This window comes from Phodopus roborovskii, unplaced genomic scaffold, assembly GCF_943737965.1.
Source record: "Phodopus roborovskii unplaced genomic scaffold, PHOROB, whole genome shotgun sequence".
NCBI classification, from domain to species: domain Eukaryota; kingdom Metazoa; phylum Chordata; class Mammalia; order Rodentia; family Cricetidae; genus Phodopus; species Phodopus roborovskii.
In genome coordinates this window covers 23,674,445-23,695,354 of record NW_026126514.1, presented here as the reverse complement: position 1 = coordinate 23,695,354, position 20,910 = coordinate 23,674,445, and the positions used below count along the sequence as shown (strand labels likewise).

The window sequence follows — 20,910 nt, the reverse complement described above, 5'->3', positions numbered from 1 at the left end:
AGTCGGGGCAGGGGTGGGGCACTAAGATGACAGAAAAGAAATTGGAAAAAAAAAAAAATACAGGCATGGTAGCACACATACCACAACCCTAGCATTTGGTGAGGCAGAGGCAGGAGGATTAGGAGTTCAACCTGAGCTACCTGAGACCTTGCCTTAAAAAACAAAAACAAAAACAAAGAAAAGATAACAAGCAATGCCAGAAAACCTGAAAGGAGTATCTTAGCAAGCATTCTTTATTCTCTCTGTGTGTGTATATGTGTGGGACGGGCACACACATGCCAGAGCATGTGGGTGGAGGTCAGATGACAACTTACACGAGTTGGTTCCCTTCTTAAACCATGTGGGTCTCAGGCCATCAGGCTTGGTACCAAAGCACGATTACCTGTTGAGCCATCTTTTGGGCCAGGACAGCTATTTTAATTATAAGGGCAACATGGGATTTTTCACACAGGACTAATTCTCCAGTGCTTACTGCCCTTTCGAGGATTCACCAATACCCAATGTGTGGGAAATAACCTGTACATTCCCTTATCTTACTTCCTCTGCTCAGTCCAGCCATTTAGAACCTTCCAGAACAGGTTCTCACTCCATGACATTTACATCAGCAAAAAACGAGCAGAAATCTCCTTTCCCCTGAGCTCACGTCTTTCAAGGAGAAGAGAAAGAAAGCATCACTGCTCTCTTCTATCTTGGCAAACTCTTCAAAACTGGATGAAATATGGGTGGCCTAGCATGTGAGAAGTTCTGGGCTCAGTCCCTAGCACTACAGAAACTGGAACTGTTGGGGTAACACATGCCAGTAACCCCAGTACTGAGAAGTGGAAGCAGAAGACTCAGAGGGGTCTCCAGTTACATACCAAGTTCAAAGATAGCCTGGGCCTCATGAGCCTGCCTCAGAAAAATAGAAAAGGATGGGAGTGTGGGGGGCGGAATGCCAGGGAGGAGAGAGATGGCTCAGTGGGTAAAAACCCTTGTTGCTCTCATAGAGAACCCACTTCAATTCCCAGCACCCACATAACTGCTCACAAATCTGTAACTCCTGTTCTAGGATATGCAATGCCCTCTTCTGACCTCTGCTGGCAACACACACACACACACACACACACACACACACACACACACACACGATGCACTCAGATACATGCAGGCAAAATACTCATACACACAAAAATAAACCTTTCAATAAAGGTGAATCATAAAACTAATTAAAATAGAAAAATGATATGCTCTAGGGATGTGGAGAATCAACCCACGGTGTATGGGGAGAGTGGGGAATGAGGGACAAAGGAAACCACAAGCAAGAAGACAAGAAATAAGTAGGTTAAAATATAACCTCTTAACAGCTGATCCCATAGGACAAAAGTGCGCAATCAAATCTCAAATGTCTTGTGTGAGCGAGGCCAGCCACTCACAGGAACACTGTGCCACCTTAAATCTATAAATCTTAGACCATCTTTGAAGTCTGGTTGCTATAGAAACTGTTATGAAATGATTCCTTAGTGACTCTTTCTCAGAACCTAATAATGAGAGAAAGAAAATCCACCTTTACAATCAACCCAGTCATTTCCAGGCACTGGGCCATCCCAGGCAGCCCCAGTCCCAAGAAGGAAAACACTCCCATTGGCTCTGCCTCTCTAACGGGCACAGAGAACCTGAGGGATGCCCGGAAGGACAGGGTCTTCCGAAGCATGGCATGTTAGGCCATGGGTACTAATGATTATAAACCTAGTTGCTTAAAACCAAAGACATATTTCTATGTTCCAGGGCTTGGGCCTAGTGAAGGTGGGCTTCAGCTAACAGAGCCACAGGGCTCCAACTGAGAGGCCATCTGGGGCAGAAGGGCTTAGAGGGCCTCACTCCGTCCTAAGGAGAGGTTGCCAGTGGTTGCTGGGAGTAGGGATGTCACTTATTTTTTACTGGTGTAGCCTCTGATAAGTTGCCCATGTTCCCATTAATACCCCACAAACTCGTGCTGGGGTTTGGTTTGGGTTTGGTTGTTTTTAGATATATAGGAGGGTGATTGTTGAAAAGAAGGGGTTCGGTGGGAGGGAAGGGCGTGAAAAAGGTAACAGAGGTGAAAATGACTAAAATCATTATGTATGTACATATGCATATATGTATAAAATTGTCAAAGAATAAATAAGGCCATCTACATGGGGACCTTGTATGTAGTTGAGAGTGCAGAATGGTTGCTTTGCCTGTATGAAGCCTTGGGATCAATGTCAGCATCATATAAGGGAAGGAGACACATGCCAGGAATCTCAGCAGAAGGAAAGCAGGCAGGCAAAAGATCAGAAGTTCAAGGTCAACCTCACACATGGCAAGCTCTAGGTCAAGCTAGGACACAGGAGACCACATCTCACAGGTTTTCTTCCAGATTCATTTAAGCTATTGATAAAATTCAGTTGTAGGATACAGAGTAGAGGTTAGCTAGAGGTTGCTCTCAATTTCTAGAAGCTACTCTGGAGACCTGACCCCACAATCCTCTTAGTATGCTGCCTTTTTTCTTCAAGGCAGCAGGAGAATGCCTCTACAGTCTGTGAAGTCAAGTGTGACTGATGGTGTATTCAGAATGACCCTCGTATTACTTCAGCCATATGACATGTGTTGGTTTGAATAAAAGTGGCCTCCATAGACTAATAGGAGTGGCACTATCAGGAGGAATGACCTTACTGGAGTAGGTGTGGCCTTGTTGGGGGAAGTGTGTCACTGGCGCTAGACTTTGAGGTTTCAAATGCTCAAGCCAGGTTCACTGTTTTTCCTCCTGCTGCCTACAGATCCAGATATAGAACTCTTGGCTCCTTCTCCAGCACTGTGTCTGCCTGCATGCCACTATTCTTCCCGCCATGACGAAAATGGACCAAACCTCTGAACTGTAAGCCATTCCCAATTATCTGTTTTCCTTTATAAGAGTTGCCAGGGTCATGGTGTGCTCCACAGCAATAGAAACCCTAAAACAGAAGTTGGTATTTGGGTATTGCTGTGACAGACCTGAACATATTCTGGGGAGGATTGTGGAAGATTTTGGAACTTAGCTGTAAGAGCTGTTAAGTATGGAGAGCTCAGTGGGCTGTTTTGTGGGCGCTTTGAAGATAAGAATGTTGAGAGCAGTGCAGAAGACAGATGTCTGGCTTGTAAAATTTCAAAGGGAAGCAAAGCTTCTACCGGGCAATTTGTGTGAAGAACCTATGGTCTGGACAGCTGGGGCAGAAGAACTGGCTATGCTTAACCACTAAAGCAAAACCTTTGTTTTCCTGGGAGAGTTGATGTCAGTCAGCTGGAGCTGCAAAATTAGCAGTGGTTAAGAAGAAACCAGCATTCCCTCAAAGTGATGGGTTTGGGGGGGGGTGTTCTTATTTTAAGTTACTATCTAAAATATTTCCAAATTTGATTAGTTGCAAGAAATTCTGCCATAATGAAAACCATGATGAAAACTGAATACAATCTCTTCTTAAAAAAAAAAAAAAGTGTAAAAATGAGTGTGATTTCTGTAAACAAACAAACAAACGAACAAAAAAAAAAAAAAGACCAGCAATCTCTGAGTTCAAGGCCAGCCTGGTCAGACCAGAATGAGTTTCAGATCAGCCAGAGTTACACAGAGAAACTCTTGTCTAGGAGGGAGAGAGAGAGAGAGAGAGAGAGAGAGAGAGAGAGAGAGAGAGAGAGAGAGAGAGAGAGAGAGAGAGATAGATAGATAGATCAGCATCACTGAGGGGAAACCTTCCGGGAAGTGTTTCCCAAGAGTCAGCATACAGAAGCTGTGCCCAGAGGCAGCCAAGGTTGTACTTCATGCTGGTAGCTGAACTTGGTAATGTGTAAGAGTCACTCAGGTGGTACTGGTTTTTAAGGCATGAAGGGGTCAGGGACAGCAGCTGAGGCTTAGCCCCGTGAGAGGCCAGGAGAGGCCACTGGTGAAGGTTCAGTTCAGTAGCAGCTGAAGGTCCAGGATGGAAGGGGTCATGCAGAGAAGTTGAGGCTTGGCACTATGAAGAGAGCCCAGTAGAGGTTCTGCAACCCGGTTGCATCAGAAGACCCCAGAATTTTGGAGATGCCATTACCATGGATGACCACCAAGAACAGCAGGGGTGGGGAGTCGAACCTGCCTAAGCTGTGTGTGCTGCAGAGGGCAGAGCTGGAGAAGTGACCAAGGCTCTTTGGAGGATCCCAGAAGATAGTGACTTGGTCCCAGACACTAGACATTGCTTTGACCTGACTGAAACTGTGCCCTCTTGAATAAGGAGTTCTTTTTTTTTTAATTTTACAGTAGCCCCCAGTTAAGAGACTGAACTTTTATAGCGATTTTAGGGTTTAAAAGAGACTTTTGGATTTTTTACTGAATTTTAAAGTGTTTGAACTTGTAAAGACGGTGGGAATTATATTGTGGTGTTATTAATGGGTGACCGTGGGGATGGACGAGAAAGGACAGGTTGTGGCTTATCACTGATGTGTCTGTCTGTCAAGTTGACAAGGGGTCAATTGTGCTGTCTTGGTGAAAACCCCAGATGTCTGTCCTACCTGGAGGGTGCTGGCACGGTGGCTCAGGGTCCTTGAAGAGTCATAGCAGGCAGGATTGGCCAGCAAACGGCTGGTTTTCTCTATCCACGCCTCTGTATTTTTCAGAAGATCATTGTATTCTTCCATCTTCATTGTGGCCTGTGGGGAGGGGAAAAAAATGGGAAGCAAGCTTGCTGGAGGCTGCTTACTGGGCTGGCCTGCTCTCTAAGTTGCATGCCAGGCCTTTTATGTCTTTTTCATGGCTGAGGACACAACACAGGCCCACTTGCTCCAGGTAAAGAACCTTCCAACTTGTCCATGACAGGTAGAGCAAGGGTTTAAGGAGTTCCTTTAGACCTCGACTAAGGTCCCCAGTGAGTTGGTGCTGCAACTAGCTTAGTCCCATTTCTGCCTCATTCTCAACACAAGGCTTGTACTTTCTCCTCGAGTTCAGGACCTGGCCCTATCCTATACCGTTTCAGGATCCTGTCCTAACAGAATTACACTCAGGACTCAGCAAACATAGCCACTCTTTAGAATAGGAGTAGAAAAGGCCTTGTTCCCAAATGTTACCCCCTGTCATTGCAGGCTCCCTCCCTGGGGCTCTGGAGACAGTACGCCTGACCCATTCTTGAGTCTTCCTTTACCTAGGGAAAATACAACTGCCTAGACTCTTGCTGTGGTCTCACTATGATGCCTGGGGAAGGTTGGGAAGTGGGGAACAACATAACACTACTGGCCATCTCTGAATGTCACCCCGCGTTTGACTTTGTGACGCCCTTCTTGGAACCACCATGTTATGCAGCTATCAGGTGTCATGGCTGTACCTTGTTGAGCTGTGAGGTTCTGGATTCTGCTCTCTGGGATACTTGCTGATGCTGCTGGAAAGGAGCCATCAAGGTATCCATCCATTCTTGAGCCTGTCCTGGGTGTTGCTCAACAACGTCCTGAACTTCACAGTCCAGCTCACTTAGCTTGGAATGCCAGAGGTCAAGTTCATCCCATATTTTCTGGAGAAGGAAATGTTAAGTCAATTTAAATGAAGGTGCCGTGAGGATAATAATTCATTTGCCCACTTGCACTTGGCAATGCCAAAAGACACACTTGTTCATTCACCCAGCAACCATCTGTTGTCTAGAAAGTGGGAATCGCTTTCTAGTTCTAACCACATTCACTTCAGTACAAGTGTAGGACAGGAAAACCTGGAGCTTAAGCAAGGATGATTAACATTAGGCACGGTTCATACAGCTGTAGAGTTCAAAAGCCAGGAAGTCCACAGTAGGTGTTAAACGGCTACTTAAGCAGGGCGTGATGATGTATTCCTTTAGTCTCTGCTCTCAGGATTGCTTGAGATCAGGAATCTGAGACCAGCCTGGATGACCGTGAGGAGTCCATTTCCCAAAGCAAAGAAAAATAGAAAGGCCTACTGAGACTTAGATTCTGTGTGTGTGTATAGATGTACAAACACACACACACACACACACACACACACACACAAATCCAGAAGACAGCTTCAAGTGGAAAAAAAAAAGAACAACAATGTCTATTGCTTTTAACTCAAGAAACTAATAGGCTGGATTTGAATCTGAACTTACATGGGCAGAGGAAGATTTCAAAGGTGAACTTTTCCAATCATACTTAATACTTGTATAATAACATGCTTGGGGAAACAAAACCTGACTTGTTAGGTCCAGTCTTCTGCTTAAGAACCAAGACTATGTCTAACAATGACCTATAGTCTCACCTGCTTTGGGAAGCCCCCCCCCCCCCCCAGGTACATTAGCGTGCTTCCTAAAAGTGTGGATGACATTACAAACTCACAGGCAGGATTTTACTCGGGATTTGGATGTAGAACAATGCTCATCTATGCTTTTACCTATAACTTCATTTCCCAAGCAATTTCATAGGGGAAATTTGTTTGGAGAGTTTCTTGGTGATCTACAGAAAAACCGGTACTATTTTTCTGACCCAACTGACTCAGTTTGTATGTCAGTCTTCCCAGTTAGATGCTTACTGTCCCTTTAATTGTAGGAATGCTATTTCCAAGTCAGAGGCTGCCAGGGGCCAGGGCAAGTGCCTGCCTGTCAAAACCTGAGGATACCCGTGCACCTGACCCTTTCGTGCCTCTGTGATGGGAGATGCCATTCTGTAAATGTTTCTCATACTGGTTAATGAATAAAGCACTGTTGGCCAATAGGAAAGGAAGATAGGAGGGACTAGGAGACAAGGAGGAAAGAGGAAGTAGTGAGGAGGAGTCAGCATGGAGAGTCTGGAGAAAGCAGGATGCTAGCCTGCTCCCTGGTAAGAGAAATACATAGATCAGCAGAAATGGGTTAATAATTAAGACAGAGCTAGCCGATAAGAAACAAGTAACCGGGCCAACAGCACTGTATCAAATACAGAGTCTCTGTTATTTGGGGCTGGTGTGGCGGCGGGACAAGACCAGACCGGCAGCGGGCAGAAAAAACGTACTTGTTACTGATGCCACAGTGACCTGGTGTAGTCATTCATTCATTCTTTAAAAAATTATTTTATTATTTACTGAGACAGGACCTCAGCTGATCCTGGCCTCAAACTCCCTATGTAGCCAGGGATGACCGTGATCCCTGCTTCTACCTTCTAAGTCCTCTGATTACCAGCACGTGCCACCATGCCCTTTTATGCTGTGCTGGGGCTCAAACCCAAGGCTTTGTGTGTGCCAGGCGAGCACTCTGCCAACCAAGCTACATCCTCAGGCCTGGTTCAGGTTCCTGGAGCTTCAGCTCTATCCAAAGAACTCACCTTGGGCTACTGAATGATTTACACCTGGGATGTGGGTAGAGGGTGAGGCAGATGCTGAAGCCTGGGATGTGGGTAGAGGGTGAGGCAGATGCTGAAGCCTGGGGTGTGGGTAGAGGGTGAGGCAGATGCTGAAGCCTGGGGTGTGGGTACAGGGTGAGGCAGATGCCGAAGCCACTCCCAGGAACCCACTACCTTTTGAATTTCTTGAGCTTCCTCAATGTTTTTGCTTTTTTGCTGCAGCATTTCCTCAATGCCATGGAGCCCGTTGTTAATCTCCTCTATCCTCCTCCTCATGCCACACGATGGCGAACTCTTTGCTACCTCAGGGCTCACCTGTGACAAGGGAGAAAGTGTGCAAACATTTTCAGCTCTCCATTCAAACATCAGAACTATTACTCACTCTTTTGACTTGTAAAATATTTTAACATGGGGGAGCACCTCCAAACCATACTGTTAATGTATTAGTGACAAGGTAGATAATCAGATGACCCTATGTGTTTAGAAATATGTTTATTCAAATAAATGAAATTTATGTTACAATGGGAAGAATTACTGAGAATTTCAAAGGAGAAAAAACTTCCTTAGACACTCAGAAATTTATCTACCCAACTCTGTGTTCAGTAAGACCAACTTTATTCTTAGGCCAATTTAAAATAAAATCTCCACTTTCCCATACAGTTAGGCAAAACCTCCTCCAAATAACTATGTCTAAAGGACAAGGGGGCCCTGCTTTTCTCTACGCTGTTTCTAGAGTGTGTTCCTAGCAACCAGAACATTTTTCCCCCTCCTAAATGATTTTCTTAAGAAAATAACTTGTGCTAGGAAAGATTAGGAATATTAAATATATTGTATCCCCAAAGGCCTGATCAGTGTGTTTTCTTGTTTTTAAGCTACTGTTGTTAAGTATCCACAAAAAAATCTAAATAACACTATGCACACTAGCTGAGGTGAAAATACCCCATTATTGTACAAGATGAAACCTGGGATAATGGCTAACTCAGAGCCAAGACCACACATCAAGGTGTTGGCCGAACTTGACCCTAGAAGACCCCAGTTCCCAGACTCTATGTGGCAAGTTCAAGTCTCAGCGAGCTGGTGATACCTTCATATCCTATTTTTATTCATAGACCATATACTGTAATAAAGATAATGGTTTTAAAAATATCAATTTAGTATTTTTAGCCTTAACTTTATATGTATTAATATTTTGCCTTATGTATGCATGTACACCATGCATGTACACCATGTGTGTGTCTGGGGCCTTAGGAGGCAGAAGAAGGCATCAGATCCATTGGAACTGGAGTTAAAGATGGTTGTGAGCTACCATGTAGATCCTGGGAAATGAACCAGGGTCCTCTGCAAGAGTAGCAAGTGCTCTTAACCACTGAGCCATCTCTCTGGCGCTTAGCTCTCACTTTTAGTCTTGTATTTTTTCTGGTTGCATATGTAACACAGTACCAAACAAATGAGGTCACCCAATATGGGTAATGCTTTTCTGGTTGAAAGTCATACTACCATTTGGACACACCAGGAAAGATTATGATCAAAGGTAAGCAGCCATCTGAAGTACACACATGATACTGTATGCAGCTGTGGCCTAGACCCTTTCATTTTCTTGAGACTCATGACACAATAAAAATCAGTTCCATTAGTCACAAGCATACAAGTTTGCAGTGGAAAACTCTCTCTAAAACATGAAAGATTGTTTTTAATTAACTTACTTTATAGGGGGCATTTCACACAAAGTCATAAAAATAACCCTGAATTTCTCTCAAAATATTTGGCAGTCTCTTAAATAATAATAATAATAATCCTTGAGAAAAGTCCTAATAGGTTATTGTGTGTTAAATTAAAACATCTGTTCTAACACTTTAGAAGACTGCATAATTATATGCAGACTACATGTTATCAGAAATTTGTCATAGCATCTGAGGGGTTTGTTGCTTCATTTGTTTGTTTTGTTTGAAATAAGGTCTCACCCTGCAACCTCAGCTGGCCTCTAATACATGGTAATCCCCTGCCTTAGCCTATGGTGCGCTGGGATTATAGGAGTGAGCCATTGTCACCAACATTAGCATTTGAGTTTGAAATCTTATTTTTTTATGCATCCCCATTTTACAAGAAAATCTATATAGCTCTATATATCTATACTGTTGGTTGTGTACAGTACAATCAACTTTATTCTCGGGACAATTTAAAAACAAACGTGTTCTCCACCTCCCTACCGTCTAGGCCAAACAACCTCCTCCAAGTAGCTACTTCTTAAGAATTGAGAGCCCTGCCAGGGGGTGGTAATACACACCTTTAATCCCAGCACTTGGGAGGCAGAGACAGGTAGATCTGTGAGATAAGGACAGCCTGGTATATAAAGTGAGTTCCAGAGAAACCCTATTTCAAAAAAACAAAACAAAACAAACAAACAAAAACAGAGAGCCCTGTTTTTCTCTGCACTGTTTCTAGTGGTGGTCTGTTTTATTTACCATGTGATAGGCATTCTAAACTCAAAAACAAAACATAAAACCCTCTTTGTGGACATTGGACCAAATACAATTTTGTTCTGCTGGTCTGAGCTTTCTAATAATACTGCCTAGTTGAGCACCCATGTATCCAGCACAATGGAACAATTCACCGCCTCTTTTCAGAATTGTACTCTGAGGTAGAAAAGTTTGCCCATGCTTTGTGAGAATTCCACCGTAACCACCATTAAACAGACAACACATGCGGAATGCTATTTTGTGTAAGCAATGAAGCCTGTATTCCCTGAGTTGTTCTTTCAAGGTGTTTTGGAGAATATTTTTTAAAGCAAAACATTACACATGTTCCTATTTCTTTAAAATATTGCTTTAGAATAAATAATAATTTTAAATCATAATAATAAGCCAAGTAAAAGATAATATAAACTATTAAAATGTAAGCATCTAAGACAACTGGTGAAAATAAAAGATGATCTGAAATTCTGTCCTCTATGCAATTTACTTGGAGCACCTTTCATCTCACTGCTCAATACACGAGCTCCATAAAATCAGGCAGAGCTGCAACTAGAAAAACGACAAGCGACATCAAAGGATATCCTTATTTCCACACATGCAACCCCTCAACAATAGCACAGCACACATCATTACCTTCTCATCTGCATCTTCTAGCACTTTCCTGCATTCTTCTGCCTGGGATTCGATCTCTGCAGGGACTATGCTGTACATTTCAGAATACTTGATGCGCAATTTTTCCATGATGTTCTCAAAAGTCAGCTTGCCTTTCTGGAGACCGTTTTGCAGCTCCTAAAATCATCAACAGAGTCTCAATACTTACAGGACCTGGGGAAAATTCTAGCAGTTAAAAAAAAAAAAAAAAAAAAAAAAAAAAAAAAGGAAAGCAGTTTTCCAGGGTCCTCTCAACTTCAATAAGCCAACTTTACATGACAAAACCTCCCTATTGATACAAGCAGATTAAGCCCCAGGGTTTAGTCAGATGATGCTTTCTAATTTGTAAGAATTGAACTTGATCGCTCTTCATGGTGTCAGACTATTGTGGCACAAAGGCATGAGGACAGCCCCAGGCTCTCTAGCATCTCTAGGATCAACTGCATCTCCACTGTCGCCAGTTGCCTAAAAAGTAACAAGTGGCCAGAAGTTTCAAAGAGGATTTTCCTTGTTGCTATTTCTATTTCTTCTTTCAGTATATCACTAGGAGTCAAGAACACTGAGAGCCCCATGCTTGAAGCAAAAGTGTCTGTTTCATGTAATTAGACAGCCAGGCAGAGCCCCAGCCCTTTCAAAAGGGAGGGTTCCAGTTCCTGGTAAAGAATGTAGGTTTCAGGAGATAAAAGCGTTGTGAACAAATGGCCCATTGCTTGTGGCCTAGAAACAGAATCTGACCTGCGTTCTCCTGCAGTAATTATAAAGGAGAAACTCATCTGTTTGGGAAATTTTCCCAAAGATCGAATGGAAAACTACTTATTGACTTCTCTGGGCTTTTGTGTCTAGTGAAGGCTGAACAGCACTCAAGAGTCCCAGCCCCGAGGAACAACAGTCCCCACTCTAAAGCTGTGATGTTATACCCTGCTCTGCGTTGCCATCCTCAGCTGACTGACACACCTACAGAGGGAAAGAGCCACATGGTGCAGCGGCTGGTGGGGCTGCATCCGGTTCTTTCTAGCCAGGTATGGACAGCAGGTTTCAGTTCACAGCTACACATGGAGACAATGGCTTCTCCACAGAAAACTTTTGAGCAAGACAGTAGGTTTCCTTTTTCAACACTGATAACCAAGGACTCTGTGGTTACCAAGAGCATGAGACTTTAGTATAAAGTCCCAAAGTCAGGACTAGAGAGACACCGTTCAGTGGTTAAGAGCACTGGCAGCTCTTAGAGAGGACCCAGGTTCAGTTTCCAGCAGCTATGTGGTGGCTCACAACCAAATGAAACTCTGGTTCCAGGAGATCCAACAGTCTCTTCTGGCCTCCTCAGGCATGCACACACGCGCACGCACACACACACACACACACACACACACACACACACACACACACACACTTTCTCTTTCTCTAAATGAATGAATGAATGAATGAATGAATGAATGAATGAATAGGGATGGCTCAGTGGTTAAGAGCACTTGTTCTTCTTGCAGAGGACCTAGGTTTGGTTCACATGGTAGCTTCACAACCATCTATTACCCCAGTTCCAGAGATATCCAACACCCTCTTGTAGCAGCCACAAGAACCAGGCGCACATGTGGCGCGCACATACATACACATAAAATATTAAAATAAGTAAACCTTTCACAAATTAAATTTAAAATGTTTAAAAAAGTTCCCCAAGCCATTTTTGGACTAAAAATGAGAGGTCACTCTGAAGAAATGAGTTCTCAAAGTGACCCTCAGGGTAGGCACAGTGCCTCTCAGAGCTGAGATACCATGTCCAAACAAAAGAAGCCATCTAGCATATTCTTCATATGTGGGTTGAGGTCTCTGATCACCACATACTTGAATCATGGTTAAAAATAGGGCTCCATAGTTCACAGTGATGGTCTCCCAGCCTGGCTTCAATTCCACTCCATTTTCCAACCTCGCCATCCTTCCCTGACTGTGGTGTGTGTGTGCCACAGGCCCTGTACGCCTACCTCCCTGTCTCCCTGGGTTACCCCTCCAACTCGAGCTGCTGGGTTATCTCTGCCCCAGGACTTGAACAGGAGACTGGACCAGTCTCAGCCACTCACACTCATTCTTCCCTCACTCACCTCCAACTGTTCCGCCCTTTCTGGCTGCCCTTCCAGTGGCAAGTTTCGGAGAGAAGTTGAGATCTGTTCAAATGAACGCTTCACATCAGTTATTTCCTTCATGAAAGAATGCCGTGCCTGGATTTCGGTCTGGACTGCGTCCTTATTCTTTTGAGCTGCCTGAAGAAGCCTGGAATAAAGCATCAGAACAGAGATCTCTAAAGTATTTGCCAAGGATGATCCCCCACAGGAGAAAAGTACCAGTTTTTACTGATTAATATACCAGTTGTTCAATATATATCAAATATAGTCTATCAACAGCTTCCCCAAAAGTTTCATCCCCAAGTGTCCCCTTTGCATTTTCCAGCTGCCATCTATAGCCCACGTGGCTCTAGATCCCAAAGGAAGTAACATGTGGCATCAGCCATGGGTGAACTCTTTACAACAGGCAACCTCCACCAGTCTGTTTCTCTTTAGCTGATCCATTTCCCAAAGCGGCAATTGTGCGTGTGGTGATGGTGGTAGTAGTGGGGTCTTTCCCGAGAACTATTTGGTATCTATCATATGGCAACACGATAGAAATCTATACTTGGTCTCCGCCCTCTAGGTTTGAGATAAGGCTATTGATTTCCTTCAAGAGAAGAACATGGCAAAATCACTGCACTAGTAGCCTTGGCTAGCTTTGAACTTCCAGTGATCCTGCTGTCTCTACCCAATAAATGCTGGGGTTACAGGTGTATGCTACCACACATGGCTGAAAATCTGTTCTGACATTTGGCTCTAGTTCTTATTCCCAGGACAGAGCTCTTGCATTAAGAGCTTGCCTCTTGGTAGACTCCTGGATAGCCTCATGGGGTGAGAGCTAACCATGTGATTGGAGATCAGCACCACCCTTTCCAACTACCACCCTCCCAACCCATAGACAGGAGAGAGGGACTGAAGGCTGAGTTGACCGCTATTGGTCAATGGTATAACCACCATAAGTAATACAGCCTTAGAAGCATGGAAACCATTAGGTCAGAGTGCCCGGACTGCTGAACAAGAGAGGTGACACAGGTGTTACAGAGGACAGGGAAGCTGTCCCATTCTCATACCTCTTGCCCCACACATCTTTCCCACATCCTTCTTCATCTGTATCCTTTCTTACATCTTCTGCTGACAAATCAGCAAACCTAAGTGGCTCCCTGAGTCCTGCTAGCTACAAGAGGGTTTTGGAGGAATTTCCAAGAGCCAAGCCATGCAGTCAGAAGGATGGGTGATGTCCCACAACTGTGGCATTTGAAGCAGGGGCAGTTTTGAGACACTCAGTGCTCCAAGTGTAGAATCTGGGCCAGTGGAGCTGCAGAAACTCGAGTGGGTATCAGCTGAGAGATGCTTAGGGTGTGGGGAAAGGAGGTAAATGACTAAGATTGGAGAGCAAAACTGCTGCTCTCCTCCTGTAATGAGCACTGCTGTGGCTTTTTACAACAAACACAATTGAACTACACATAATTTAAGAGATCTTTAAAGGGGTTTGGTTAAACATATTATGACATATCAACATCATAGACTATTACACTGGTATGTTTTTAAATTGACAGTCAATGGCATAGGAGACAAAAACAATCTGCTGATAAACAATTCAGCAGAATACAAAACAGTGTAAGTACTATAATTTCAATAATCACAGTGCAAAACAAGAAAGGGTGATTGGCAGTGTTTTTGCTGCATGGTGAGAATGAAATAGACACTTTGGTCTTTATAATTTCCCATTCTCAAAATTTCCTACAGTCAACAGGTATTACTAAAAAAGTTTGCAAGCTATTCATACTTAGCAATACCAAAGCAGAAAATGTGTATGCTTCCATTACAATTGTCTATCTCTTCTGTCCTCTTTGTACCCATCAGTGCGGATTCTGTTGTAGCACTCGCTATCATCCACCTTTTTTATTTCCAAGAGAGGGTTTCCTCTATGTAATAGCCCTCAATGTCCTGGAACTCACTTTGTAGACCGGGCTGGCCTTGAACTCACAGAGATCTGCCTGCCTCTGCCTCCCGAGTGGGGATTAAAGGCAGGTACCACCATTGCCTGGCTCAGTTTTCTATTCTCTAACTTTGAACAGAAACCATCAAGACCATTTCCTTCTTGATCTCTTTGTAAGTCTTACCTGTTGCACCGTTCTTGCATGGACCTAATCTCTTGAAGTGCCGGGATGGTTTCCACTGTCTCTGTGCCTTCTGGAATGTTCTGAATACTCGTTATGCGCTGAAGAAGCAGGGCCAGCAGCTGCTGCTGCTTTTCTACACTCTCCTCGTGATGGCATAGAGAGTCCAAGAGCTGACAGAGTTCCTCTGTGGGAGCTGTGTCCTTTGTTTTGGAAATTTCTGGGAGGTCCTCTTGAAGATTCTCTAAAATTATTGCTTCTCGTTCAATCTAATCAAATGAACGGCAACAAGGAGAAAAGCAGGAAGGTTTTGAGATGTGAAATCTACGTTGGGAAGCATGGTTTCTGTAAACCCTCTCTTTAAATCATTCCTAATGCCATATCCTGGGTCAAAGTCATTATTTGTTACAACATAGCTGGGAACATTAGTTCTCTGTGATCAAGAATCCTGTACCTTCCAGCTACTGCCCATGTAGATGTGTGATTCCGATGAGGAAATGCTATTGTGAACAGGCTGGGGGAACGCTATTGGATAAAGTGATTTATTTTCCCTTGAGGCTTTTGGTGTTTTGAGCAGTGTTCACATGAGAACTACATGAGGTGGATGGAATGGCCCGGCCAGATTGCTTCTAGCACGAGGCTAAGCTTCTGATGGATGTGGAAATTTTTCTACAAGTCTTTTTTCTTTCACTTTGAATGCCTGTGTCATGCTGTAAAACTAGGCCTGGTGGTTCATTACGAACGTGATGCTTTCCTAAGGGAGAGCCCCTGGGATCACTGAACCGGTTGTGTCTCTCAACCACTGGAATGCACAAAACTTAGAAATACGTAACTTATTACACCACCTACCTAGAAACCAGGAATTCCAATGGCCCTGGACTCAGAATAGAGACATGGGAAACAGCCTGAAATGCTTCTCAGATAGTTCTCTGCACCCCCAAGCCCTGTGCCCATCCTCTTTAGCTGCAAGACACATTTATACTATTCTGCCCTTCTACTCAACGTGCAAACAGTGACCTGTATTGCCACTATATAAAATACCACATCAGACAGCTGTATCATGCTACGGTATCATGATAATCGGAATGGTGAGCGAGGCCCCGGATGTAGCAAAGTTAAACCTATGAAAATTCAAGAGCCCCAACCTCAATTATTATAAACATCCAGGGTTCCCAAAGTCTAAAGCATGCTTCTTTATCAATGTGATTGTCAAGCTGGTCAAGGGCTAACAAAGGGAGATACCATGTGATGGAACCTCTTGGATTGTGGATGTAATATGTTATACTCAAGGTTACTGTTCAAACCCGTAGTCAACAATGCTTCTACTGCTTGCCATGAGAGATGAGCCAAAGCATCATGAACAGGCTATGATATCTGCTGTCTTGCTACTTGGGTTCTATGATCTAGTAGGATCCCTGGTTGCTGTAATGTACTGGGTATAGAGAGCGACTGTTCCCTCCCTAAGAAACTTGGCTATGAGTATGTACTTCCTGCTAGCTCATACCTGGTTCCCAGGCAGGTAGCCACATTTGAACTATATATTAGGATAGACCATGTCACACCTTCCTGCTTAAAACCAGCATGCCAACAAAGGAACTGCAATACTGACAGGTAGATCTACAGTTTCTAAAATGACTGAGGTTCAAGAGCCTTGCCTAGAACCCAGAACTTAATGGGTGTTACTTGATGCAGCCACACCTGAGAACAATGTCCACAAATGAACAAAGGCAATGACCGTCACCCCAAAGAGCATAAAACAGTCAACAGCTCAGGCCTCTTCTGTTTTAGCTCCCCTTCCTGTGAACCCGATCCAGAATAAACCACCTGGTGGCAAACGCAGTCTCAGCTGCAAAACTGCTGCAAGGCTGGAGGATGGCAAGGAGAGCCTGAGAGAGCATGCATGGGTCATGCCAGCAGCCACACAAGTGCTTAATCTGTGAACGGATGACTATCATCCATCTACCCAGGAGAATCCCACTCAGGGATAAAAATGAGCACAAAGGGCCCGAGGAACTTTTCAGTGATGATGAGAATGGCCTACTTTTTTTTTGGGGGGGGGAATCACGTGACTACGCACATTAATCAAAACCCAATAAACTTCATGCTAATTGCTAAAGCCCCCAAGCTAGGAAAACAGCATAAAGGTTATGTACTGGGCCCTTTCCCTTGGAAAAGTCTCTGTATCCTTTGGTGATTTTCCTTGGACATAAAATCCTAATAAAACCATTTATAAATTTAAGATTCATCATATAGGTAAAGAGGATGAAAAACTATAGTTATCTCTCTCACACACACACACACACACACACAGACACACGCGTGCACGCGCGTGTGGGTTGGGGGAGAATGAAAATCTTGGGATCAGAAGAAGGAGAAGGAGGAAGTAGAGGAGGAGGAGGAGGAGAGAGAGAGAGAGAGAGAGAGAGAGAGAGAGAGAGAGAGAGAGAGAGAGAGAGAAGGAGAATGAAAATCTTGGGACCTGAAGAAGTGGGAAGGAATAAGGAAATGACATGAGAAGTAACAACCAGCTTCCCATTCCCAATTGTCTCTAAAGAAATGGCTTTCCACAAAACCAGAAAGACAAACACAGTATGTATTCACTCATCTCACTCATAAATGGATACCCTACATACAGCAAAAGATATCCAGCCTACAATCCACAACCCCAAAGAAGCTAGAACCCTCTTCCAAAAACAGATGGAAGCAGACACAGAAATCCACAACTAACCAATGAGCCAAGCTCAAGTACAATCGAAGTGAGGGAGGAGCGATAATATGAACAAAGGAGCCAAGACCATGATGGGGAAACCCACAGAATCAGCTGACCCGAGCTAGTGAGAGATCACTGACTCAGCTCTGACAAGTGGGGAACCTGCATAAGACCTAACTAGACTCCCTTAATATAGGTGACAATGGTGTGACTGGTACAATATATGACGCCCCTGGCAGTGGATCCAAGCTCTAACACTAATGCACAAACTGACTCAGTGGAGCCTGTTCTATCTGGAGAGATACCTTGCTCAGCCTAGACGCTGGGGTGGGAGTGGGCAGGGGGTGAAGAAGTGTCTTGGTCCTGCCTCAACAAGATGATGGGACAGACTTAGTAGACTCCTAGGGGAAGCCTTATCCTCTCTGAGGAGCAGATTGGGGGGGGGGGGATCAGGAGGCGAGGAGGGAGGGGGAACTGGGATTGAAATGTAAAAAATAAATTAATAAAAAAAATTTAAAAGCAAGAAAAAGAAAAGAAGAAGTGGTTTTGTCCCAGCACTGCATGACCACCAAAGCATAGAACCATTATTCTAGAAGTCGGTTGTTTTAGCCTTCTTTCTGTTGCTGTGCTAAAAACACTCTGAACTAAAGCAACCTGGGAAAGGAAAAGGTTTGCTTATCTTGTACTTCTAGGACCACAGTCCATCACTGAGGAAAGTCAGGGTAGGGATGTAAGCTGCTTCTTCACCCGCTCTTTGGCTCACTCCAAGGCTCCTGCTCGGCTAGCTCTCTGATACAGCTGGCTGGGCTAGGCCCTCCCACGTCAATTGCCAGCCATGACAATCCCTTACAGACATCATCACAGGGCACTCTGATTGGGAAGATGCCTGCATTTTGGCTTACCATGAGAACTCTAGACTGTGTACAATTGCCAACTGAAGCTAACTACGTTATCAATAATGGCATCAAGTTCATTTAGTCTTAAAAAATGTGTTACGTTGAACGGGAAAAAGTCATAAGGTAAATTGATTTTTAGTTTATAAAATGTTTATAAGTTTTTTTTAATGTGACTATTCAAACTGTTTAGTCCATAAGGATAGTTAATAACTATTATAATTGTTTAAAAAAAATTAATTGTTACATATTGGTTAATATCAACAGTTAACTTGACAGGCTCTACAGTCACTAAAGAGACAAGGTTCTGGGCACACCTGTGAGGGAGACTGCCTTGATTATCTAGTTAATTGAGGAGGGGGGTCCCACCCTCACTAAGTGGTACCTTTCACTGGGCTGAGGTCCAGCTCAGCACCAACATTCATCACTGTCCTCTTCCTGACTACAGCTTTCTCTAGCTCCTGCCATCAGGAGCCATCATAGGCTGTCCTCTTGCACCCTGAGCCCCAATCAACCTTTCCTCCCTGAAGTAGCATTTGTCAGAGTATTTTTATCATAGCGACACAGATAAAGCACCATGGGTGCTAGCAGACTCTTGCATGCATAGGTCCTATTTGGATACAGGAATGTCACCATTTTTAGTGAACGAGTAAGAGCTGCATTAAGGTCACACAACAGGCTAGAGATGTAATTCAGAGGCAGAGCGCTCGCCTGGCATGTACAAAGCCGTTGGTTTTATCTCCAGCAACACACACATCCGTATCCACAGAATCATATCAATTGACATGTATCACATAACTTAGTAGCTCAGTGATTAAACATAATGTGTAAGCTGGAATCTTCTCTTACCACTTGTGAATTTGGTCAAGTTACTCAACATTGCTGAGTCTTGCTAGAACTCCTTCTCTGGAGAGGGAGGATGTGCACATCTACCCTGGCCCCCCATTTAAGGTTCTAAGGCCCTCCTCCTCAAGTCCTAATAACAAACCAAAGTACAAGGTCACAGAAGTTCACGCTGGGGACCCAATGAGTTTATTGGGCTTACTTACAGCGCATGGAGGAAGGGTGACTGACAGGAGCCTGGCTGACCCCATAGCAGCTCATCCTGGAAAGTCTTCATCCTGCCTGGAGGATGACTTTGGGAATCATACACAGATAGAGTCCCTTCCCTTCATCTCCTCCAGCCTAGACACTCTAGCTCCTCCCCTAAATCCCGAGGGCATAAGCAATTAGGGCAGGAAAAAACATAGAAATGGCTGGGAGGAGTGGCTGGTGGGTTCAGTGACCCTCCCCACCTGCTCCTTCCAGGCAGGAATGTCAACAGTCCACACCTTTTCCTTCTGAGGGAATTTCAACACTCCAGCAGGCACAGCAGCAATGGATGCTGCCTAGCAAAGAGGCACAGCTGCTCCCAGGAGGATGACTCCGTAGTCTGGCTGAGGATCACCCATCACATGGATGCAAACATCACACTTTGACCGAAGCCAGGACTGTGTAAGTGCTCACTTCAATAGCTGCATTACTGTCACTATATGTTTTTATTTGTGCTGGCTTTTGAAGAATACAATTTGCTGGGCTAGGAATGGAGCTCAGCCGGGAGAATGCTTGCCCCATGCCCAAAGCCCTGGCTTAGGCACTACATAAACCAGTGTGGTGAGACCCATCTGTGATCCCAGCACTCAGGAGGGAGGGGCAGAAAAATCTGAAGATTAAAGTCCCACTCAGCTACACAAGTTGATGGTGAGCCTGGGCTACAGGAGACTTTGTCTAAAAAGAAATGATTTTTTATGAGCTTCTCATCTAACATTTGAGTAATTAGAATCAAATGAGTAAGATTTAAATTAGTAGGCTATGACTTTAATTGGATATAAAACAGTAGGATGGTAAAACAGGGAAAGCTTAGAATCAGCCTAGGTTTGGATCTGAATAAACAGGCTCCCTCAACAAGTATTTACTGAGTGCCCACAGGGTACAAGGTATAGCCAGGCTGCCGGGTTAGAATGGTAAGGAAGACCCCCAACGCCAGGCCCGGTCCACAGGGCCTTGCCACACAGTAGGTTTGTAGTTGGGGCTCTTGGGCCACCCCTTAATAAACAAAACAAAACTAGCCAGTGCCTCAGTTTCCCTTTCTATCAAGCAGTGATGATAGTTACTTCCAAAGGCCAAGGCAAGGGTCTAGGAAGCACACTCCAAGCAGTGTGGAGACTGTGATTGGTGTCATTGTGGGCAGGCTAGTAGCCCGAACAAAAGCATAATTGACAGAGTTCTTTAGAGTCCGAACATCCGAGAAACTGTTAACTGATTAAGCTCCACCAGAAGCACCGAAATGACACCGATTTCAAGAATCTAAAGTTCTAAGTAGGTTAACAGGATTAGTGTTGAGCTCAGGCTATCCCCCACCAATAACATATGGACTCGATACATTTCCATATTCATTCAATTCACCAGAAATGTTGAAATGAAGAAAGGAGAATTTTCAACTCTTATTCTGATTTGCACTTCATTTATCCCTGGCACCATGGAAAGATTAGCAAATACTATGATCTCATGTGATTTTTCATTCCCCCCCCCCAATAAATGCACTGCATTAGTCCTAAACCGTGACTAAGTTATCACCTGTGATTGACATGTCACAGAGGTCACAGAGAGGTCTTCTTTAAGGGAGTTTTTCAGAGA

General features: G+C 44.2%; 1 protein-coding gene across 1 annotated transcript in view; it reads right to left on the bottom strand.

Annotated features, from left to right (window-relative positions):
- The window catches only part of Syne2 (spectrin repeat containing nuclear envelope protein 2), a 255,798-nt gene that overhangs the window by 115,472 nt on the left and 119,416 nt on the right, over positions 1 to 20,910 (bottom strand). The window contains exons 51-56 of the mRNA XM_051196009.1: positions 14,635 to 14,900; positions 12,509 to 12,677; positions 10,398 to 10,553; positions 7,468 to 7,608; positions 5,322 to 5,504; positions 4,516 to 4,653 (exon numbers count right to left, since the gene is read on the bottom strand). Of these exons, the coding sequence (XP_051051966.1) occupies positions 4,516 to 4,653; positions 5,322 to 5,504; positions 7,468 to 7,608; positions 10,398 to 10,553; positions 12,509 to 12,677; positions 14,635 to 14,900 (1,053 nt within the window). The remainder of the gene's footprint in view (positions 1 to 4,515; positions 4,654 to 5,321; positions 5,505 to 7,467; positions 7,609 to 10,397; positions 10,554 to 12,508; positions 12,678 to 14,634; positions 14,901 to 20,910) is intronic.